Source organism: Pongo abelii, chromosome 18, assembly GCF_028885655.2.
Source record: "Pongo abelii isolate AG06213 chromosome 18, NHGRI_mPonAbe1-v2.0_pri, whole genome shotgun sequence".
In the NCBI taxonomy this organism is placed as follows: domain Eukaryota; kingdom Metazoa; phylum Chordata; class Mammalia; order Primates; family Hominidae; genus Pongo; species Pongo abelii.
Window position 1 is genome coordinate 5,270,236 of NC_072003.2, and position 23,493 is coordinate 5,293,728.

Genomic DNA, 23,493 nt, shown 5'->3' on the forward strand with positions numbered 1-23,493 from the left:
TCTGCGGCTGCGCACAGCGCGCGGAAGCGTGGTCACGTGACTCCTGCGGGCCCGCCAAGATGGCGGCGTCATGTTTGGTCCTGCTGGCCCTGTGTCTGCTGCTGCCGCTGCTGCTGCTGGGAGGATGGAAGCGCTGGCGGCGGGGGCGGACGGCCCGGCATGTAGTAGCCGTGGTGCTGGGCGACGTGGGCCGCAGCCCCCGTATGCAGTACCACGCGCTCTCGTTGGCCATGCACGGCTTCTCGGTGACCCTCCTGGGGTTCTGCAGTGAGTGGCCAGGGGTCTGGGAGGGAGGATGCTCCCTCAGCCTTTGATCCTCGGTTCTAACCGCCCCGGGGAGTCGAGGCGGAAGTGCTCCTTTAGTCGTCGCCTTTGGGCAGCTCTCCGAGATTGGACGAGCGGGTTCTGCCCAGCCTTTCCTGGATGGGTCTCTAGGTATAGCCGGCGTTAATCTTGCCACGTGTCAGAAATGTGTTAAGTGAATCCATTGTGTGGTCTCACGTAATTCTCCTAGTAAGTGGAACCCAGGTTCGTGGAACTCCAGGGCTAGTGCTGGTAGCTACGTCCGTGTGCAGCTACCCTTGTCAGGCTATGTCTGAGCTGACAGGATATCTCATTCCTCATCCCTCAACGCAGATCTCTGCAGACAGATATTTCATTTGTTCTTCATGTCCAGCTTTTCCCCACAGTGTGCAGGGCAGCGGTGTCTGCTCCCTTATTATTCTCCACGTTGGTATCTTGAGAGGGTAGGTCAACCCCATCTCAGGGAGAAGTGGGAACAGCACTAGTTGCCTTTAATCCCTGTTTAGAATCTGCTATCCTAGGGTGATGGGGTAGAGTGGGACTTCCTAGGGATGGCTCTATGTTGGGGAAATTCCACTATCCAGAGAATCTAGATTAGTTTAATTGAGCACCTACTGTTTGCCAGGCATCGTGTTAAGTGAAGGTAGGTTAAGATTCAGGCCCTCTCTCTGTGGGCCTTCTAGAGGAATCTGAACAAGAATTGGCCGCATTCTCTGTTCTGACTAGAGAGGAGCAGAGAGAGGTTTTGAAATATCTTACTTTCCAAAACACTGTCCGTGATTCAGCCTGAGTTGGGAGATTATCTGACTTTAGATTGCTGCTTCTGGTATATTAAAGGGATCATTCTCATTTTTCAGACTCCAAACCCCATGATGAGCTCTTGCAGAACAACAGAATTCAGATTGTGGGGTTGACAGAACTTCAGAGTCTTGCAGGTAGGATGCAGTCAACTCCAGAATCCTCTGAATCCAGGGGCTGGGGGCAGGGGGTGTTTGTTTGAAAAGCCGTGCAGATTGCCAGATGCTCTTTTGGTAGTCACAGGTGTTTTCTGACTTGCAGTTGGGCCTCGAGTTTTCCAGTACGGAGTCAAAGTTGTATTTCAGGCTATGTACTTGCTGTGGAAGTTGATGTGGAGGGAGCCAGGTGCCTATATCTTTCTCCAGGTGTGTATCAGCCTCTGCCTCCCTCTGTGAGAACCATGTTAGCAGTTTACTTTCCAGCATAAATTGGTAATATATTGCATATTCATATGTTTGTGTGTGTTGTGTGTATAGGCGTTTAAAGACATGAGTAGGAGCCTATGGTATGTGTCTATTTATGGCACCTATCCATGCTGTGTGTGTCATTACAGATAGTCTTACATTGTACTGACTGTGTATCTAAGTGTTTTCCATGTATTAACTCATTTAGTCCTGACAGTAACCCTAAGAAATATTACATTTAGGTAATAGAAGAACCTATTTCTTAAGGTTGTTCTCATTTAGATGAGAAAACCTAGAACGAGAAAGGCTCTGTAAGTAGCCCATCGCCATACAGCTAGAAAGTGGTGGAATCAGGATTTGAACGTAGGTCGTCAGTGTGGTTCTATAGTATACACACACACACACACACACAACACATATTTTTTTGAGACAGAGTTTGGCTCTTGCCGCCCAGGCTGGAGTGCAGTGGCGTGATCTTGGCTCACTGCAACCTCCGCCTCCTAGGTTCAAGCGATTCTCCTGCCTCAGCCTCCTGAGTAGCTGGGATTACAGGTGCCTGCCACCACGTCCAGCTAATTTTTGTATTTTTAGTAGAAATGGGGTTATGCCATGTTGACCAGGCTGGTCTCAAACTCCTGACTTCAGGTGATCTGCCCGCCTCGGCCTCCCAAAGTGCTGGGATTACAGGTGTGCGCCACTGCGCCTGGCCTATCGTTACACTTTTAACCTCTTCCCTTGATCACTTTTTTCTTTAAAAAATTTTTCTTTCTTTTCTAGCTGAAGGAAGAATATCTTTTTTTTTTTCAAATCAATTTTTAATATATAGAAGCACCATCCTCTTTTATTTATTTATTTTTATTTTTCCTGAGATGGAGTCTCTCTCTGTTGCTCAGGCTGGAGTGCAGTGGTGCGATCTTGGCTCACTGCACCCTCTACCTCCCGTGTTCAAGTGATTCTCCTGCCTCAGCCTCCTGAGTAGCTGGGATTACAGGCATGTGCCACCACACCTGGCTAATTGTTGTAATTTTTTTTTAGTAGAGATGGGGTTTCGCTATGTTGGCCAGGATGGTCTTGGACTCCTGACCTCAGGTGATCCACCTGCCTTGGCCTCCCAGAGTGCTGGGATTACAGGCATGAGCCACTGCGCCGCGCACCTTCCTCTTTTAATAGGCAGCCTTGAATTCCAATATGTGATGTACCATACTGCATGTATTTAGTCTCATGTTAATGGATACTCAGATTCTTCCTGATTTTGTTTTTACTTTTACAAATAGTGTAGCTCCAAGCACAGTGAGCATACGCCTTTTGCGTAAGTCCAGTTTCTTTCTTAGGATAACTTCCTAGCAGCGGAATTGTGTAGTCAAAGTTGATGCATTTTAAAAATGTGTATGTTACTGGATAGCTTTAGAGTAAGGTTGGGCCAGTTTGGCCCCTGCTGTGTGGGGGTACCTCTTCTCCCCGCTGCTTACCATCACCAGCTGTTGTTAGACCTTTTTAGAATTTGCATTCTGACAGGTGAAAAATGCCACCTCTTTGTTCTGTTTTTTGCCTCCTTGATTATTGATGATGTTGGACTTTTCAGGTTGGTTCTGTTTGTTTGTTTGTTTGTTTTAGAGACAGAGTCTAGCTCTGTCGCCCAGGCTGGAGTGCAGTGGCACAATCATAGCTTAACTGCAGCCTCATCCTCCTGGGCTCAAGTGATCCTACCTCCTCAGCCTCCTGAGTAGCTGGGGCTACAGGCGTGTCCCACCACACCTGGCTAATTTTTAAATTTTTTGTAGAGATGAGGTCTCATCTGTGTTTCCTAATGTGTCTCATACTGTGTTTCCTAGGCCGGCCTTGAACTCCTGGGCTCAAATGATTCTCCCGCCTTGGCCTCCCAAGTGTTGGGATTACAGGCATTAGCCACCGCACCTGGCCCATTCTGTTTCTTTTGTGACTTTTTACACCTGTTTTGGTGGTGGAGAGGGTCTTTCTTCTCCTTATTATCAAGAGCTCTGTAAAGATAATGGACCCATCAGCATGTGTATTGTGACTATTTTTACTGGGTTTATTGCCGAGCATGGTCTGGGTTTCCGCCTCTTCAAGTCTCTATCTTTCCTAGAACCCCCCAGGTCTGCCTAGCATTGCTGTCTGCTGGTTCGTGGGCTGCCTTTGTGGAAGCAAGCTCGTCATTGACTGGCACAACTATGGCTACTCCATCATGGGTCTGGTGCATGGCCCCAACCACCCCCTCGTTCTGCTGGCCAAGTGGTGAGAGTCTGGGAAGAGGGTAAAATACCGTCCCCCAAACCACTCAAGGATGAGTGAGAAGAAGGGCCATTGTGGGCCTCTGGAAGCTGGTTCCTTGTGTGCTCTGCAGGAGGCGGGGTGAGGCTGGTGAATCAGGCCGAATGCTGGTTCCAAGTGATAGAAACAGGCCTCAGCAAAGGACCACATTTTTTGGCCCATGAAATGGAAGTGTCTGTGGAAGTAGGTGGTTTCGAGCTCAGCAGTGTCACTGGGACCCAGCTCACGTCTGTCTCCACACTCCCTTCTGGCGGTGGTTCCCAGAACTCTCCTAGCTCTCGTCCCCACCCAGGCTCAGTGGGGAGGGCAGCCCTCTCTGATTGGCTCATGTAGGTTACCTGCCTTCCTCTGATCTGCCTGTTGAGGCCAGGGGGCAAGTGCTCCAGCAGAAGAGCTGGGTCTCAGGAGCATCCATATCCCATGGACAGAGGGTGGGTGAGGGCACATCCCCAAATTAAAACCCAGGGCTGCTGTTGGGAGCTGGAGAAGTGGGCCACAGTTGCTGCAGCTGATGAGACAGCAAGGGAAGAAGGGCCAGTGGTAGCAGTGGGACGTGGAGCTGGGAAGCTCGTCTGCTGTCTTCTGAGCCCGACTATAACATCTCTGTTATACTCTGCACAGCCAGCCTTCATGTACACATTCAGCCTCTGTGTGCATGTCCAGTCTCTGTGTGTACTTCCAGCCTTGGGCCATTGGCTGGCTGTGGCCTTCGCCCTGATGAGTTTGTTCACTGGCTGTGGTGACAGCAGCAGCAAACAGCTCAGTTGAGTAAATTGAGCAAAATGGTCAATGGTGAGCACCTGCTGCGTGCCAGTCCTCCAGCCAAGCCCTTTTTGTATTTTACCCCGTTCAATCTCCATGCACCTCAGGAGGGTGTACCTTTTACAAGTCAGGAAACTGAGGCTGAGAACGATTACGCCTGTTGCCACACAGCTAAGTGTGAGGACCAAAATGTCCCAGGCAACTCCATTTCCGAGCTTTCTCTGCATCTTGAGAGAGGAACAGGCCATGATACCCTGGCGGTGATAAATAACCCAGAATCGCTCATGCCGTGATCTGGCTCTACCCTGCGATCAGGGCTCAGTATCCATTGGGAGAGAATGTGTACAATGTTCACTGAATCCCTTTGCCCTACGTTGAGAGCAAGCCGTGGCCTTACAGCCTTTGCAGTCGTAGCACAGGGTGGCTGAGATCCACTAGTGAGGCCTTTGTTGTATTTGTTCCTTTTTTTTTGTTGAGACAGAGTCTCACTCTATCTCCCAGACTGGAGTGCAATTGCAGTGATGCCATCTCGGCTCACTGCAACCTCCGCCTTCTGGGTTCAAGCAATTCTCCTGCCTCAGCCTCTAGAGTAGCTGGGATTACAGGCGCCCACCACCACGCCTGGCTAATTTTTGTATTTTTAGTAGAGACAAGGTTTCACCATGTTGGCCAGGCTGGTCTCGAACTCCTGATCTCAAATGATCTGCCTCCCAAAGTGCTGGGATTACAGGCATGAGCCACCACGCCCGGCCTGTATTTCTTCCTTTTACAGCAAGAGAGAGGATGTTCACTTTGGCAGTGATACACAGTGTCGTTTTATTTATTTTTTTAAATTTGTGTTTATTTATTTATTTATTTATTTATTTGAGACAGTCTCACTCTGTTGCCCAGGCTGGAGTGCAGTTTCCTTTTAAAGTGATTGTATTTAAGCCAACAAGTGACACAACATAAAGAAGGGTATATACAGCATAAAGAAAGAACACTGGCACAGGTGGGGCTCAGGGAGCACAAACTCTCCCAGCTCTGCGGTCTTTCTCTGTTGAGGGATGTCGACTCACGTGGTGGTGGTAATGGAGGCCTGTTTAGGGCTCTGCTGACTGCTGATCCCTCTTTTCAGGTATGAGAGGTTCTTTGGGCGCCTGTCCCACCTGAACCTGTGTGTTACCAATGCCATGCGAGAAGACCTGGCGGAGAACTGGCACATCAGGTACCACGGCCTGGGAGAGGCGCAGGGCCCCTGATTGGCTGCAGTGAGAGCTGCCTTGCCTGCTGCGGTCGTGCTGGCGAGGCAATTTGAAATACTGAGGGTCTGGGAGGTGGTCTCTGGTTTGGGGAAGCCGGGAGAGGAGGGGGCAGAGTTTCTTTCCCAGCCAGCCAGGGGGTCCAGGCAGTTTTGGTCCTAGGACATCTCTTTGTGCATTCCCAAGTAATTGCAAGGCTTCTTCTTGTCATCATCTCAGACTTGGATTCCCCAAGTGTCCTTCTTTTCCTGGAGCCTTTGAGTCCTCTATTCCTGAGGCCTTTCTTCAGCCCTCCCAATAGCCCCGCCATGATTTCATTGCAGGGCTGTGACCGTCTATGATAAGCCGGCATCTTTCTTTAAAGAGACACCTCTGGACCTGCAGCACCGGCTCTTCATGAAGCTGGGCGGCACGCACTCTCCGTTCAGGGCCCGGTAGGCCTCCCATCCTCAGCTGCCTTCTCTCCTGCTCCCCACTGCCCTGGCCTCTGCCCTTCTCACTGCAGACCTGGGAACCCACTCATCCAGGGGTTGGCAAACTAAGGCTACAGGCCAGTCTCCTGCTTTTGTAAATCAAGCTTCTTTGGGACACAACACACTCATTGCCTTCTGAGTTGTCTGCAGCCGCCTTTGAGCTACAATAGCAGAATCGCATTTTGCAACAGAGAACCTGTGGCCCACAAAGCCTGAAGTATTTACTCTCTGGCCCTTTAAGAAATGTTTGTGGACCCCTGCACTGTCTTACTCTCCTGCCAGTGGGTTCCCAGGCCTGTGGCAGGATCTGTGGACCTGTGTCCCCTGGGGTGTCTCATGGGGCTAAGGAGGGGACCTTTGTGCAGGTCCACACACCCTGAGGTGTGCCCTGGGTAAGCTGGGGTGGTGTGGGAGGGCGTCCCTGCACCCTCATCTTGAGTCCAGGGGATGATAAGACAGTAAGTCCCGTGGAGAAAAGGAATGAGTCAGTCTTGTTTGCTGTTGTAACCTTAGCACCCAGCAACAATATTAGAGAAAGCAAGCCCAGGCCTCGGATGGCAGGGGTGGCCTGGTGCTGCTGATGTGGCCGGGCACCCCAACCGTTGGGAGCCTGCAGGCCTCGCCATGGCAGGAGATGCCCCTTCTGGGTCATGGGCCTGCTCTGTGGCCTCTCACAGGCTTTTTTTCTGCTCTTTCAGCTCAGAACCTGAGGACCCAGCCACGGAGCGGTCAGCTTTCACGGAGCGGGATGCTGGGAGCGGGCTGGTGACGCGTCTCCATGAGCGGCCAGCCCTGCTGGTCAGCAGCACGAGCTGGACAGGTCTGCATGACTCCTGGGGCACTTGGGGTTGGTGTGACGGGCACCTGGCCAACCTGTGTTCTCCTCACCCTTGCCAGTCCTGCATACCCCCACCCCGCCACGGTCTCAATGAGAAGGGGAGGGCGTGTGAGCTGGAAGAGGGGTGTCCAGAAACAGGCCCCTGACATTCAATTCTCTTCTTGTAGAGGACGAAGACTTCTCCATCCTGCTGGCAGCTTTAGAAAGTAGGTGTGTGGCTGCGGTGAGGAGCTCTGCGCTTGTCGGGGGCCACTGAGCTGCGAGCTGCTTGCCTGGCCTGCAGCATGTTCCTGTCCCGGGCCGCTGGGTGGGGCAGCCTAGGGACAGCGGGGGTGGTGGAGGTGGGCCACCCTGAATCTCCAGTTGGGTCATTGAGTGACCAGGCCCTCAGGCTGAAATGCCCCCTTCAGGAGAGTATCTCACAGAGGCTGGTGGCCTCCCCGCCAGAGCAGTGCTCTTTCTCCACCTGACCAGGTGACTCTGGCTATTGTTTATTTAAATTTTTTTTTCTGAATGGGCATGGTGGCTCACACCTGTAATCCTAGAACTCTGGGAGGCCGAGTCAGGCAGATCACCTGAGGTCAGGAGTTCGAGACCAACCTGGCCAACATGGCGAAACCTGTCTCTACTAAAAATACAAAAATTAGCTAGGTGTGGTGTTGGGCGCCTGTAATCCCAGCTACTTGGGAGGCTGATGCACGAGAATGACTTGAACCCGGGAGGCAGAGTTTGCAGTGAGCTGAGATCGCGCCATTGCATTCCAGCCTGGGTGACAGAGCGAGAGTCTTGTCAGAAAAAAAAAAAAAAAAATTCTATCAGAAATTCCATGTAGAATTGTTTCTTTTTTTAAACACAGAGTTTGAACAACTGACTCTTGACGGACACAGCCTTCCTTCTCTTGTCTGTGTGATAACAGGTACCGCCTGGGACCCTGGGTGTCTGTTTGGTTAGGGGATGGTGGAGGGGGAGGGGCACGCAGCCTTTACCCTGTGCTTCCCATGATCTTGTCTCCTTAATCCTCACTGCAGCTCTCTGCCATAGGGTCTTACACTGCTTGACATGGGGGAAACAGGCTCAGAGGGTTTCACAGCAGGGCAGGGAGCCCAGATTTGAATCTGTAGATACTAAGCTTTCTACTTTGTCAGTAGTTTCCAGGCATCTTTTTTTTGTTGTTGTTATGTCATCGGTGTCCTTTTTTTTTTTTTGAGACAGAGTCTCTGTCGCCCAGGTTGGAGTGCAGTGGTGCGATCACGGCTCACTGCAACCTCCGCCTCCCACGTTCAAGCAATTCTCGTGCCTCAGCCTCCCGAGTAGCTGGGACTACAGGCGCCCACCACACCCGGCTAATGTTTGTATTTTTAGTAGAGACAGAGTTTCACCATGTTGGCCAGGCTGGTCTTGAACTCCTGACCTCAGGTGATCCACCCGCCTTGGCCTCCCAATATGCTGGAATTATAGGCATGAACCACTGTGCCCGGCCATGTCATTGGTACCTTAACCAAGCCTCTTTCAATTTTTCAAACGGAAGAGCCCCTGTCCCACAGTTACTGCTGCTGAGCCCTTTCAAGGTGACTCAGTGAGGAGGGAGAAAAGCGGAAGCGGTGTGGGAAGAGGCGGGGTCTGGGCCAGCTGCTGGTCCTGCTCTCCTCCCTCCTCTGGCCTCTAGGCTCCCGGGAGTGGTTTGGAACCCCCGTCATGTGCTCTGGAGGCTGTGGCAGGGCAGGGGCGGCTTGGAACCCACACCATGTGCTCTGTGGGCTGTGCCAGGGCAGGGGGAGTCCCCGTGTCCCCTGTGCACAACACAGACAAAAGGCTGGGTCCACCCAGTGGGCGGTCGGGTGCCAGGCCAGGGCTTACCCCGCCATGTTTGCAGCCCGAGGCCAGCTGGCTGCAGGTGCAGGGCTGTGCGTCAGGGGTCAGGGTGCACACACTCCTGCAGGTCTCGGGGCTCCTGGGTTGCTTCTGGAAGGGCCCGGATGGGGCCTGACTGGAGCTGCCGACGGGTGGAGCTTCTGGGAAAGGGATCCCTCCTAGCGGGGAGTGTCTTGGGCCTGGGGCCATGTGGCAGGGACAGAGACGGGTCCATGGCAGTGTCTGCTCTTCTCTGTGAAGGCAAAGGGCCTCTGAGGGAGTATTACAGCCACCTCATCCACCAGAAGCATTTCCAGCACATCCAGGTCTGCACCCCCTGGCTGGAGGCCGAGGACTACCCCCTGCTTCTAGGTGAGAGGCCAGCAGGAGGCTCAGGGAGGAGGCGGGGCCTTAAGCAGGGGGAACAGGGGTGGGCGGGATGTACTTTTTCTGAAAAGGTGGCTCTGGAGGCCACTTGGGGACGGGACTTCGGCTCTGGCTGAACTCCCGGGAGGAGGCTACTTCCTGGTGTGCCAGCCCCTCCCTGCCAGGTGGCCCCAGAGGCCGTTTACCAAGGGGTTTGAGGAGGCCACGTCCTTTCAGCCTGCCACGCCCTCCATTCAGTCCTCTTCCTTCCTGCAGGAGGGCTGGGCCTGGGGTTGGGGCCACTGTTGCCCAGGTGTGGGAGGGCAGTGGCTTTGGGAGGTACAGGGACGGTGTGTCAAACAGCGTCGCCTCTCCCAGTGAGATGGTTCTCCCTTGCCTCCGTCTCTTTCCCCGTTGATTTCTCCAAGTGGGGAGTCGTTGCTTGCTCCTGATGCGTCTCTAGAGCTGCATCTTCCAGCTTCGAATGAGCAGAGCAGTTGGAGGCTGAGGGCCTTTTCCTGGTGGGACTCTCCAGCTAGTCTTTGTTTTAGACAGTCTCGCTCCATTGCCTAGGCTGAAGTGCACGATCTCAGTTCATGCAACCTCCGCCTCCTGGGTTCAAGCGATTCTCCCACCTCAGCCTCCCGAGTAGATTACAGGATTACAGGAGCCCGCCACAACACCTGGCTTATTTTTGTATTTTTAGCAGAGACAGGGTTTCACCATGTTGGCCAGGCTGGTCTTGAACTCCTGACCTCAAGTGATCCTCCCGCCTTGGCCTCCCTAAGTGCTGGGATTCCAGGCGGGAGGTGAACCTGGGAGGTGGAGGTTGCAGTGAGCCGAGATTGTGCCACTGCACTCCAGCCTGGGTGACAGAGTGAGACTCTGTCTCAAAACGAAACAAAACAACAACAAAAAAACCAAATTGTGGTTAAGTAGAAAAAGTGTCAATTTACATTTTCAGATGTCCCAGCCAGGCCATGTGGCTGCTTGGCCAGCTTAAGCCACTTGTGCTTGGGGCTGTCGGGGGCCTTATCCGATTTTCACTCCCCTCGGGGGATGTTGCCTCACTGTGCTGGGAGGATTTGTGTTCCCAGGGCAGAGACCAGCGCTCTGACCCACCCCTCTTGCCTAGCAGGGTCGGCGGACCTGGGTGTCTGTCTGCACACGTCCTCCAGTGGCCTGGACCTGCCCATGAAGGTGGTGGACATGTTCGGGTGCCATTTGCCTGTGTGTGCCGTGAACTTCAAGTGGTAGGAGCAGAACCCGAATCTTTCTGGGGATAGTTTCCCAGATCCACCGCTGAGGGGGAAGCAGTGCAGAGCGAGCTGCCCACAGTGAGGCCCTGCCCCTCGGTCAGTCCAGCACACACTGGAGGCCAGGAGGAGCCCTGCGGTTACTGTGGCTGGGCTGAGGCTCACTGAAGTAGTTGCTTCCATTTAGAGCTCATGTTATATTTAGGTTGGTACAAAAGTAATCACGGCTTTTGCCATTAAAAATGACAATTACTTTTGCACCAACCTAATATGAAAGAAAAGCATCTTAAATACTAGAACTCCACTCGGGGCTTTTTCTCCTGGAGTAGAATTGGCGGGAGTTGCCTGCAGGCTTACATGGTTTTGTTTGTTTCTTTCTCTCCCTCCATGCTCCTTTTGGCCGAGCTCACATGGTGGGTTTGAATCAGTTAAATGAGTGCCACGCTGTGGCTCACTCCACCCAGCATAGACGGGTGTTTGGAAGGGCGGCGTTAGAGGAGATTCTAGAAGCAGTAGCCCCAGCACAAGCTGAGCCCTTGGCCCCTGCTCAGGAGCCGGCCCCTGGATGGGATTCAGGGATGTGAGCCCCTCGTGTGAGCTGAGCTCAGGGAATGTCGGGATCAAACCTGGTGCCCTAGAAAAGTCATCTTTTATGTGCTGAGCCCGTCCCCAGGGGGTTGCCTTTACTTGTTCCATGGCCATGGAACTAAGGAAAACATTCAAAAATAATTCTTCAGTCCTTGAAGAGCATCCAGCACAGAAGGTACAAACCCTCCTTAAGGCTCCCTCCTCAAATCGGTTTGGCCATTTTGATGTGCACCCCCCCAGGCCTTTATACCCTTCAGATGCCAAATCTAAGAACCAGTTCCCGGAAACCACATCCCCTGTTCCAACCCCCAGCCTGGCTTGAGCGTGGGGTGGGAGGGAGCCCAGGGGGGCACCCCAGGGGTCTGGTGTCTTCTCCAGGCAGCTCTCAAGCTCCCTTGGTTCTCTCTGCAGTTTACATGAGCTGGTGAAACATGAAGAAAATGGCCTGGTCTTTGAGGACTCAGAGGAACTGGCAGCTCAGCTGCAGGTAGCCACGTCTGCCACCATGCCTGGGTGGGGAGGGTTCTGAAGACTGGCACCGAGCCACGCTCCCTGATCCATGATTCCCACAGCCAGGGTGGAACCATGTGGGGTCTGGCAGAAAAGTTAGGGAGGGAGCAGAACTCACAGAGGCCGGCCCCCTCTGCTGTCCTGTTTCGATACAGTAGTCTCAGGAAAGTTAGGACACACCCCCACCTGCCCTCTGGATTTATGGAGCTGACACTCCACAAATGATGCTGGAGCCGGGTGGGCCGGGCTGCAGTTTAGGAAGTGATCAGGATCAGGTAGGTGGGTGGGCAAAGGGAGCTTCTGGGACCAGCCTTGAAAGATGGGTGGAATTCTGCAAAGGTTACTTGTTTCTTATTGCAAAAAGTAATACATCATTTTTGCCAACAGAATGATTGGCAGGATTTCCAGTAAAGGTCCAGGTCGGAAGTCATTTAGACTGGGTCCCTCAGTCTCTGTCAGAACCATGGTACTCTGTTGTGGTGTGAAAGTAGCCACAGATCATCTGTAGATTAAGGGGTGTGGCTTTGTTCCAATAAAACTTTATTTACAAACACAGGCTGTGGGCTGGATTTGGCCTGCAGGCTGTAGTTTGTGATCCTTGATTCAGACAGTTTAGCAAGGCTGAAAAGAACACCGACACCCCCTTGTTACCCGCAGATGGGTGGGACTGTGTTTGCCAGAGGCCAAGAGGAGGGTGCTCACAGGGGGAACGTACACCATGTAGAGGCCGGGAGGTGCTCCACAGCACCAAGTGTGGGAAAGTGGGACATGCGGGGAAGTTTCCAGAAAGCTTGATGTCACGTTGGAGGTGGAGCGCTGTTGGGGTGTGAAGGGTCTCGAGTCCAAGTGAGGGAGTTAGGGACTTCGGAGGGGTTGTTGTTGGGTCGGCGACCTGGGGTCAGCCAGGTGGTGACCTGGGATGGGGTGGGGACAGGCAATGAGGTAAGCTCTGCTCTTTATTTTTTTGCAGATGCTTTTCTCAAACTTTCCTGATCCTGCGGGCAAGCTAAACCAGTTCCGGAAGAACCTGCGGGAGTCACAGCAGCTCCGATGGGATGAGAGCTGGGTGCAGACTGTGCTCCCTTTGGTTATGGACACATAACTCCTGGGCCAGAGGCTAAAACCCCAGGACCCCTGCTGTCCTCCCCGCAGCTTCTTCTCGGAGTCTCAGGGCAAATCCTTTCGAGCAGCGCCTCCCAGTGACCAGAAGCTGAAATGACGGCAGTGCTGCCGCCTCGTGAACGAATTGGTTCTGTGACCCGGGAAGCTGTGGTTGGCCCTGATTTCTTCTCTGGAGTCTGGGAAATGCTTCCTGTCTTCTTCTGTTCTTCACGCCCCTGCCCCTGCTGGCGTATTACTGTTCTGTGACTTCCCTGTGACCTGCAGTACTCGTCATCCTGCGTTTGGTCTCCAGGTGTCACCTTTCTGCCGTCTTCCTAACACTTTCATTCCTGTCTTCAAAAAAGCACCTGCTGCACCGTAAGCCCAGGGATGTGGCAGCTGCAGCGGGTTTGGCTTTGTGAGGAACCGAGTGTGTCCACGTTGGGGGAACGTCATACTTGATACACACGTTTTTATTTGCACAAAGAAAATGCTATTTTTGGAGCCAGAATTTTCATGTCTGATTTATGGTGATTTTCTTAAGATCCAGAACTGCTGGCAGAAAGGGGGCACTACACGCTCAGATAGCCAATGTCTTATTAGAGGGGAGTTTGTGGTTCCTGATTTGGAATTTAACACTCTCCAAACATTCCAGTCCAATGAAAGTTTTCTCCGCTTTCCCATATAAAAATTCTTCTCACGAGAGTGACTTGATTCTCACAATCACGTTGGAGTCGTGTGCGAGTCCTACAGTGTGAGGTTCAGCATCGCCATCTCCAAGTGCTCTTCGTAGGGAAACAGTTTCTGGTCATGACGAGGTTCCACTTCCCATCTGATCCCGGCCCGGCCTGGAAACAGAGCACATGTGTTTGAGGATGGCGGTGTTTGGGGACAGGACATGAGCGTATTGTATGGGACTGCTAGGACAGGCCTGGCGGGGTGGGGGGGTGTCCAAGTCAGTTTACTTGGTTCACAGGTTCCCAGGCCCACCCAGGTGCCTAGAATTGGCCTCCAGGATGGGACCAGAAATCTGATTTTGCATAGAAATGGCTAGCAGCAGGCACCCTGCCGCTGTCCACTCTCTGCCAGCGTCTGCCTAAGCACTTGGCACAGCGGGACAGAAGCAGAGATCTGAACCCACATCTACCTGGCTGCTCAGTCAACCCCCTCTTCACAAAGCTTAGAAAGTGGCCGGGCACAGTGGCTCACGTCTGTAATCCCAACACGTTGGGAGGCCAAGGTGGGCGGATCACTTGAGGTCAGGAGTTCGAGACCAGCCTGGCCAACATGGTGAAACCCCATCTCTACAAAAATACAAAAATTAGCCAGGCATGATGGCGGGTGCCTGTAATCCCAGCTACTTGGGAGGCTGAGGCGGGAGAATTGCTTGAACCCAGGAGGCGGAGGTTGCAGTGAGCCGAGATTGTGCCACTGCACTCCAGCCTGAGTGACAGAGTGAGACTCCGTCTAAAAAAAAAAAAAAAAGCCATACACACACACACACACACACACACACACATACACACACACAGCTTAGAAGGGGCTGGTGTTCTCATAAGCACAGATGTCTGAAGAGCTTTAGCCAGAATGAATGTTTTTTTTTTTTGAGACACGATCTTGTTCTGTCACCCAGGCTGGAGTGCAGTGGCACAGTCATTGCTCACCACAGCCTCGACTCCTGGGCTCTAGCAATCCTCCCACTTGCTGAGTAGCTGGGATGACGGGTGCGTGCCCCCATGCCAGTAATTGTTTTATTTTGTAGAGATGGGGTCCTGAACGCATGGCCTCAAGTGATGCTCCTGCCTCAGCCTCTTTTATTTTTTTTAGATGGAGTTTTACTCTGTTCCCCAGGCTGGAGTGCAGTGGCGCAATCTCAGCTCACTGCAACACCTCCCAGGTTCAAGTGATTCTCCTGCCTCAGCCTCCCGAGTAGCTGGGATTATAGGCGTGCACCACCATGCCTGGCTAATTTTTGTGTTTTTAGTAGAGATGGGGTTTCACCGTGTTGGCCAGGCTGGTCCTGAACTCTTGACCTCAGGTGATCTGCTCACCTCAGCCTCCCAAAGCCTCAGCCTCTTACAGTGTTAGGATTACAGGCGTGAGACACTGTGACCCGGGATGATTTTCAATCACAGTTTTTTGTTAGGAGTGGAAAATGCGTATTTATAAAAATGAAGCAGTGCAGACATGAACGTGTAGAAGTCTCTATAATCCTGCCATCCAAGGATGGCACCTGTTAACGTGTATATGAGGGATGTCCAATCTTTTGGCCTCCCTGCGCCACATTGGAAGAAGAATCGCCTTGGGCCACACATAAAGTACACTAATGCTAGCAATAGCTGATGAGCTAAAAGAAAAGAAATCACAAAAAAACCTCATATTGTTTTAAGAAAGTTTACAGATTTGTGTTGGGCCGCAGGTTGGACAAGCCTGCTATATATATATATTCTAGGTTTTCCCCATAGGTATGCTCATGAGAAAATGATTATTGTGATAATTGTTTTTGAGATGAAGTCTTGCTATGTTGCTCAAGGTGGCCACAAACTCCTGGGCTTAAGCCAAGCTCCCGCCTCAGCCTCCTGAGTAGTTGGGAATATAGGTACTCATTACCATGTGTGGGTGATTATTATTAGTTTTTAAACAAAAATGGGGCTGGGCGCAGTGGCTCACACCTGTAATCCTAACACTTTGGGAGGCTGAGGCGGCAGATCACTTGAGGTCAGGAGTTCAAGACCAGCCTGGCCGACATGGCGAAACCTCAACTCTACAAAAAACACAACACTTAGCCAGGCGTGGTAGCATGTGCCTGTGTCCCAGCTACTTGGGAGGCCGAGATGGGAGGATAGCTTGAACCTGGGAGGTGGGAAGTTGCAGTGGGCTGAGATGACACCACTGCACTCCAGCCTGGGCGATACAAAGCCAGACTGTCTCAAAAAAAAAAAAAAACAACAACAACAACAAAAAAGGTGGGTGGGGGCTTATACTATGTGTGCTGCTTGGCACTGTTTTTTTCACTTAAAAGATATTGCAGGGTTTTTTTCACGTATCTGAAGAAAGATTTTTTTTTTTTTTTTTTTTTTGCCTTTTTGAGACAGGGTCTTGCTCTGTTGCCCAGGCTGGAGTGCAGTGGTGAGGTCAGGGCTCACTGCAGCCTCCACCTCCTGGGCTCAAGCCATCCTCCCACCTCAGCCTCCCAAGTAGCTGGGACTACAGGCGTGTGCAACCACACCTGGCTAGTTTCTGTATGTTTTGTGGAGATGGGGTCCCACTATGTGGCCTAGGTTGGTCTTGAACACCTGGGGTCAAGTAGTCCTCCTGCCTTAGCCTCCTAAAGAGCTGGGATGACAGGCCTGAGCCCCGCGCCCGGCCAGCCTCCCGTGCGAGGTTGTGTGGCACTCTGTCATGGAAGCCAGTATGCCTTCATGTGCTGGCTTGTTTGCTGGCTCTGTAGTTAACGGGCTGCCCCACGTGGACAGGCATTGGACCCGTGTCTCTGTGTGCAGGCAGAGGCTGCTGCAGGTGTTATCTGTGCACACGGCTGCCAGGAGGGGCTGTGCTCAGGGGGAGCTGGGCAAAGGCTGGTGGCATTGGGGCGCTTGGGTGTAGTGTGGAGGCGCGAGAGCCAGGTGGCCAGGCTGCAGTCTGCGGGAGCTCGGGGGTTGCTTGGCTTCCGTGTGCGCTAGTGTCTTTGTCAGTGAGATCGGACAATGACAACACACCCTCACAGGTGCTGGGGGCTGACAACTGTCAGGTCTGAGGACAGTGGCTGGCCCACTACAGGGCCAGTTCCCCTTCTCTACAGTCACCCTGCTCGTCTTCCACCGAGTGGGTGCTCAGGACAGTGGTGTGGTGGATCCGCCTGTACAGCCTGTGCTCCAGCGTCCTGCAGGCCACAGCTGTGTCCAGCCCTGACCCCGACTGCCCCTCCTGCCACCTCCATTTTATAGATGAGGAAACCGAGGCCCAAGAGCTTAGGGAACCCTGCTCTGAAGCACACAGTAGGGCTGCTGGGCTCAGACCCTCCCTCCCTGTGCTGAGCTGCCCTCCTCCTGCCGCAAGCCCTCCACGCCCCGAGCCCACCCTGCTCACCGGCCTCTGCCCGAGTTCCCTGCATGGTGTGGGAGTGTGGGGCATCCTAGCTTTTCCCGGCGCCCAGTTCTTTCACTTCCACTGGAGTCCTGCAGGGACAGCTCGGGGACCATGCAGGCCCGGGTGGGCGGGGGGCTCACCTAGCTCGGTGGTGAACAGCTGACATGTCTCTGGGTTGCGCACAGTGAAGGCCACGTAGACCTCAGGAGCCCGCTGATGCTCCCGGCAGGCAGCCAGCCTCCGCAGGACCCCGACCAGCGACACAATGGCTTCTGGGCAATACAGCACGTCTACGGTGAAAGCTTCAGGTTACTGAAAGGGACCAGCGGACAGTTCCAGGTCATGCTGACCTCAGCAGCAGGGCGAGGCCAGAGAGGCAGCGCTCATATGAGACTATTAGATGCCATTTGACCATTTGGGCCATTACATGGAAAGGCAATTACTTGGGTGAAAAAGGAGAACCCTTAGTAGAGGAAGCTGCAAAAGACCGAAGTAAAAGAAAAAAATCTCCAGACTCACTGGTGTTCCTTAAAAAACCAGCTCTGGTTCTCGGCCTATCTAGAGGGCTTTGAATGACACAAAGCCTGACCCTGCCATGAACTTCGTGTTTCAGGCGTCTGCTGATTTGTCTGCTGGCTTGCAGGGGTGGGCCTGTGTCCCTGGCCACCGCTGGACCTGTGGTTTCCAGGTCTAGGACCCAGGACCACAGGCAGAGCTCTGTCCCACCAGAGAGGGGACTGAGTGTGCTGGCAGGGGTGAGGGGTTTTTGGTGGCCCAGCCAAATACCACCTTCTCTCAAGGGCCCTGTCCTCGTCCCAGAAGTGGATGTTTTCCTCCTGTGGTCTCTGAAGGACACAGGGCATGGCTCTGGGACACAGCCATGTGGTGACGCCTGTAATGGGAGCATGCCTGTCTCTAACAAGAGGGCTGTGGCTTGAAGGTCACCTTAAGAGGCACCCCTGTCCTTTGATGTCACCCTGGAGGCCCAGAGTAACTCTTCTGGAAGCCCCATCACGTCCATGCCCGACAGCGTCCATTGTTCCCTTTTCCCAGAGAAAAGAGCTGGATAGAGCTGCAAGGACACCGCCTGCACAGGGTGCCCGGGGCTGGGCATTACCTGCTGCAATGACAACATCTGGCTGGAAGGCAGAGAGCTGATGGACCGTCGCGACGTCCCAGTCCAGCTGGGCCACTGTCACCCTGGGGCTGTCTAAGTTGGCAGTGATTTCTGCCTCTAATGAGAGGCCATTGAGAAGGACATTCCCTCGGAGCTGCTCGAGGACCCGACTGTGACAGTCGCTGAAGATGTATGCCCGGGGGCGGCACATCTTGCAGATGGCCAGGCCTGTGAGGCCGGCGCCACTGCCAAGCTCTAGGACAGTCCTGGCGGGAGGAAAGGGGACCGTGTCTGCGACTGCACCAGGGTAAGCCTGCCTCGGTGCCCTGCCCTGCACCCCGAAGTCACCTGTGAGTGAAGGCTGCCGGGTTCTCGATGGCCCATTCTGCAAGGTAGAGGGCGGCGTCCCATGTGACCAGGCCTGTGGTGCCGTGGGAGATGATGGCTGTGCTCTCAGAGAGTGTGACCGAGTCTCCCGAGGGCTGCACCAAGAGAGGGCGAGAGAGTCAGTCCAGCGATCAGAAGACAAGTGGCTTAGAAGACAAGTAGCCATCCACCACATGGCTGAATAAACCATGACAGGACGAATCACCACTCAGCAATGAGAAGCAGCTAACTGTTGACATGCCAACAACTTGCACGGGCCTCAAGGGTGTCACGCGGCCTGAAAGACACTCATCTCAGGCCACACAGGATTCTATTCATTGAACATTCCTGAGACAATGGAATTCTGGTGATGGAGCACAGGTCAGTGGTGGCCAGGGGCCGGGTGTGGCTATGAAGGGGTGGCTGTCTTGTGATGATTCAGTATGCTATGTTTTTCCTTTGTAGTTTTCTGTATCTATGTTTTATCTTTTTTTTTTTTTTGAGCTCTGTTCCCCAGGCTGGAGTCAGTGGCATGTTCTTGGCTCACTGCAACCTCTGCCTCCTGGATTCAAGCAATTCTCCTGCCTCACCTGCCCAAGTAGCTGCGACTATAGGCATGTGCCACCACGTCTGGCTAATTTTTGTACTTTTTTTTGAGACAGAGTTTCGCTCTCGTTGCCCAGGCTGGAGTGCAATGGCGTGATCTCAGCTCACTACAACCCCCACCTCCCGGGTTCAAGAGATTCTCCTGCCTCAGCCTCCCGAGTAGCTGGGATTACAGGTGCCCACTACCACACCCGGCTAATTTTTGTATTTTTAGTAGAGACAGGGTTTCACCATATTGGCCAGGCTGGTCTCGAACTCCTGACCTCGGATCCACCCGTCTCAGCCTCCCAAAGTGCTGGGATTACAGGCATGAGCCACCGTGCCCGGCCCTGTCAAGTATTCTTTGAGGACTGGGTACCAGGTCCTTGTCAAGCAGGCAGTGTGTGTCACCTATTGGACAAATGCCCAACAACCCCACGAGACATGCTGTTGTTGTTGAAGTGCTTGATTTAGAGACAGGGAAACTGAGGCTAAAGAAGGTTAACGGACCTCATGTCTAAGACTGCAGAATGGGTGAGTCAGGATTTGAACCCATACCCATGTTTTCACTTTGTCTGTGCAGGAAGGGTGTCTGGGCTGTGAGGGGGAGGAGGGTGCCCTTCTCATACCAGTAAATAGCTCCGGTGGCCCTGGGTGGACTCCTTGGCCGTCAGGGTCTCCGCCAGCGCCTCATATAGCTCGTCCAAAGGCTCCGTGTGGACAGCCTCGTGCTGGGGGCAGACAGAGTGAGAGCTTGTTTGCTTTGGTTCTAATCTGTAAAAATGGCCAGATGATTTTCACCAAGTTCGGAGGGGAGATCTGGGATGGAACGGTGTAATACCGGCCAGCTGCCATATAAAATATTCACTTCGTTGGGCATGGTGGTGTGTGCCGAATAGTCCCAGCTACTCTAGAAGCTGACATGGGAGGACTGCTTGAGCCCAGGAGTTTGAGGACAGCCTGGGCAAAAGAGACCCTGTTTCTAAAAAAAAAAATTCACTTGGTAGAGAAACCTGGATGGGAGGGCCTTCAACAAGAGGTGTTCAGAGGGTAGGGTGAGGAGTAGTCTAGGGCAGGAGATAAGGATTCCGTGAGAGCTGCCACGTGACCATGATAGAGAGCTCTGTGTTTGGATCAAACACAGAGAGGAGGAAAAAAGGTGCTTTAAGTGAGCCCAGGCAGAACTGTGAGGGCGGCCCATGCTGCAGGCTGTGGCTGTCAGCAGGCTGCTTCTCCACGGCTGGCCCCGTCCCAGGATTCACAAGGCAGCAGCAGGGTACACTGGGTGACTGCTGCCCTCTCCTGGTGGCACAGAGCAGACCTGCTAGTGACCACAGATGCACGCTTTTGGGGAGGACTAGGGAGAAAGCAGGTACTGGAGAAGCAGGGGATTGTTTATTTGCTAAAAGTGTGGCCCTTTCACTCAGCAGGTCTGCTACTGCCTACTAAGGAACAGCCTGTCGACATCCTCATGTCAAACCCTGCATGTTCGGCCCATCTTTAAAATCCATCCTAGGCCAGGTGCGGTGGCTCATGCCTGTAATCCCAGCACTTTGGGAGGCCGAGGCAGGCGGATCACCTGAGGTCAGGAGGTCGAGACAAGCCTGGCCAACATGGTGAAACCCTGTCTCTGTTAAAAATACAAAAATTAGCCAGGCATGGTGGTGTGTGCCTGCAGTCCCAGCTCCTTAGGAGGCTAGGCACGAGAGCTGCTTGAACCCAGGAGGCAGAGGTTTCAGGGAGCCGAGATTGTGCCACGGTAATCCAGCCTGGGCAACACAGTGAGACTCTGTCTCAAAAAAATAAATAAATAAGTAAAAAATAAAATCCATCCTGTATCAGTCATGAAAGAGCTCATTCTAGCAGCAACAATGCAGAGAATTCACCAGAGGAACTAGTTCCAAAGGTATGGCAAGAGCTAAACCTTCCAACAGGGGCCCGTGGGGCAACCCAGAGATGGACAAGAGCTGGAAACTCCAAACCCTTCAGCGGGCAGGACAGAGGGTGTGGGTGAGGGTTCCAGGGCTGTGGGCTGGGCCAGCCTGGTAGGAATGAGAATCCAGATGCTAGGAGCTGGGGCCCCAGAGAAGCAGCTGCTGTGGAAACCCCAGGAGGCAGAGTGAGGAAGAGACGCTGGCCTCCCCTTCTTCCCGCCCTGCACTGTCTCCCATGGGTCACACGCAGCTGCAGCCAGTTGCCTTGGGAGGCCCCTGCCATGCTGGGGTTTGCAAAGCAGGCCCAGGGCCTGGGAAGGAGGGCTCCAGCACGCAGGTGGCTATGCTGTCCGGCTACTGGGCGGACACTGCCCATAACTGACCTTTTTGATGAGTTCTGAGAGAAAGCACCGGGCATACTTGACTGACGGTGGGTGCTTCACACACACAGGATGCTTCACAGTCTACAGCAAAGGACAGAACGTTGGTTCCTGGAGAGCTATGAGGCTATGAGCTACAAGCCAACACAGCAGAGGGCAAACTCCAGGCTACCCGATCCCTCAGCAAAGATGTAGATGGACACAGCCTTCTGGCCCCACGCATCTGAAGTTTGTCTTAAGATATAAGCCGTTTCCTAAAAATGCTTCACTGCAGCGGCGCAGGCTATGGCAGCATCTCTAACGCCCATTCTGAGCAGGAACACAGGGCATGTGGGCCCAAACCACCTCCCTCCCAGGGGAGCCAGTGTGAACCGGGGTTTGCAGTAAGGACAGTCACTAACTGTCTGGCTCTATGGAAGAGGCGGGAAGGCCCACTCGGCAACTGCTCTCTTGGAGCATGTGTCCCTGGGGACAGGATGGAGGGGAGGGGACGCTCAGGGTGACACTTCAGCTAAAGCCGAAAGAAGCCAAGTGCAGGACGAGCAAGTTCCAGGCAGTGGGAACAGCCGGTGCAAGCTCTGAGGTGGCCACAGCCTGGCACTTGAAAAGGAGGGCAGAGGGACTGGTGCAGCAGGAGTGGGGACGGTGGGAAAACAGGAGCCTGGAGGGAGAGGGAGGAGACGGTCCGCAGCGCCTGCTGGCTGGGAGGGATGCAGATTCTGCCCAAGGGCAGCAAAGTACCCCACGCAATACACAGGCCCTTCAGGCAGGTGCTGGTTTTTCATTTTTTCTGACACAGTCTCGCTCTGTTGCCCAGGCTAGAGTGCAGCGGCCCGATCTTGGCTCACAGCAGCTTCCGCCTCCCGGGTTCAAGTGATTCTCCTGCCTCAGCCTCCTGAGTAGCTGGGACTATAGGCATGCACCACCACACCCAGCTAATTTTTGTATTTTTAGTAGATATGGGTTTTTGCCATGTTGGCTAGGGTGGTCTCGAACTCCTGACCTTAGGTGATCCGTCCACCTCAGCTTCCCAAAGTCCTGGGATTACAGGTGTGAGCCGGTGCACCCAGCCTTGTGCTGGGTTTGAAAGCAGCTCTCCCTACATTTCATGCTTCACCACCTACGAGAGTGAGGCTCAGGGTGAAACTCAGAGCAGGGTGGGAGATAACTTCAGGTATCTCCACGCTCGAAGCCCTGACCTACTGTATTGCCCCGCAAGTCTTCCCTGCTGTGGAAAAGATGTGGCTGCATCTTTTCCACGTGGATAATCTTGGTTCACCTCTAGCACAGGAATCCTTCACCGGGGCTCCTCGGATGGGCTGGGTGGGTTGGGGTGGAGGATGTCTGCCTCCCCTGAGTTGGTATGGAAAATGTATTCTTCTGGTGCACTTCTTTCTGGGAGGGAATCTATTGCTTTGTCTTTTCAGAAGGGCTCGTGGCCCTTCGAAGGTGAAGACCCAGGATGCAGGGTGATCTGCACTTGGCCCTCAAGGCCAAGGTCAGGCTGTGGCTGGGCCGGGTGGTGACCCTGCCTCTCACCTACATGCAGATGCACTTGAGTCCAAACCCCACCCTGGGCAAAGCAAGGGCCCATTTAGGTCTAGAAGAGACAGGAGTGGGCAGGACAGGCCTCATGAATGCAAAAAAGAAAGTCTCTGAGCATCTACCAAATGCTAGAAGCTGTTTTGCACCTGTCATCTCTGTTTTTGCTGTGGATGGTTTAAAAAACATTCCCTAGATTCCCCCCTCTCATGCAGATTTTTGTATATTCTGATGTCTTTGTCTAAGTCTTAGATAGAAAATGAAAGCGCTGGAGCTGTCAGAGATGCTGACACCCACCTGCAGTGCTGACTCCATGGTTTTGTTCTTTGAACAGGGGTGTTTTTAAAGGGTACAAGCACACCTGTGGTTCTTCTCTCAGGTCTTCTGGAGAGATTCAGGAGGCAGGGTCATGAGTCCCAGGGACTCTGGGATTCTTACCTTCTGCAAAATATCCTGCAGCAGCTCAGAATCTGATGAGTCTCTTAACTTTGCTTCTAAGCTCTGTGTGGAGGGAAAGAGAGAAATCTCAAGGGCGCATTCACAGGAACATGAAACACTCAATAGAATGTGTGGGCAAAGACCTATGTGATCCCTCCCTGGGGACGTGGAGTCAGTTGGCAGTGGAAGCCACAGCAGCTGAAAGCCTGACCTTCAGATGTCGCAGGGTGCACCTGGATGAGTGACAGGAAGAAGGCTAGAA

The 23,493-nt window shown here is 53.3% G+C and overlaps 2 protein-coding genes across 10 annotated transcripts in view; one reads left to right on the forward strand and one right to left on the reverse strand.

The window, feature by feature from the left end:
* The first annotated feature begins 41 nt into the window (after nucleotides 1–41).
* ALG1 (ALG1 chitobiosyldiphosphodolichol beta-mannosyltransferase) lies at nucleotides 42–13,481 on the forward strand. The gene is given in 13 exon segments (NM_001132917.2): nucleotides 42–267; nucleotides 1,161–1,238; nucleotides 1,363–1,466; nucleotides 3,610–3,758; nucleotides 5,674–5,763; nucleotides 6,121–6,231; nucleotides 6,969–7,090; nucleotides 7,276–7,314; nucleotides 7,965–8,024; nucleotides 9,221–9,331; nucleotides 10,464–10,578; nucleotides 11,581–11,656; nucleotides 12,650–13,481. Coding segments are annotated over 13 exon segments (1,395 nt in total). The 5' UTR covers nucleotides 42–59; the 3' UTR covers nucleotides 12,782–13,481.
* Nucleotides 13,236–23,493, reverse strand: part of EEF2KMT (eukaryotic elongation factor 2 lysine methyltransferase) — a 14,080-nt gene continuing 3,822 nt past the window's right edge. For 3 of the 9 annotated variants that reach the window (XM_054533432.2, XM_054533431.2, XM_054533429.2), the window contains 6 exons: nucleotides 23,232–23,294; nucleotides 21,255–21,335; nucleotides 18,335–18,468; nucleotides 17,987–18,252; nucleotides 17,010–17,159; nucleotides 13,236–13,628 (listed from right to left, as the gene is read on the reverse strand). In XM_054533432.2, the coding sequence (XP_054389407.1) occupies nucleotides 13,528–13,628; nucleotides 17,010–17,159; nucleotides 17,987–18,252; nucleotides 18,335–18,468; nucleotides 21,255–21,335; nucleotides 23,232–23,294 (795 nt within the window). In that variant the 3' untranslated portion in view covers nucleotides 13,236–13,527. Of the gene's footprint in view, nucleotides 13,629–17,009; nucleotides 17,160–17,986; nucleotides 18,253–18,334; nucleotides 18,469–19,566; nucleotides 19,669–21,254; nucleotides 21,336–23,231; nucleotides 23,295–23,493 lie in introns of all 9 variants that reach the window. The other 6 variants (XM_054533426.2, XM_054533425.2, XM_054533430.2 and 3 more) reach the window with 3 other exon arrangements.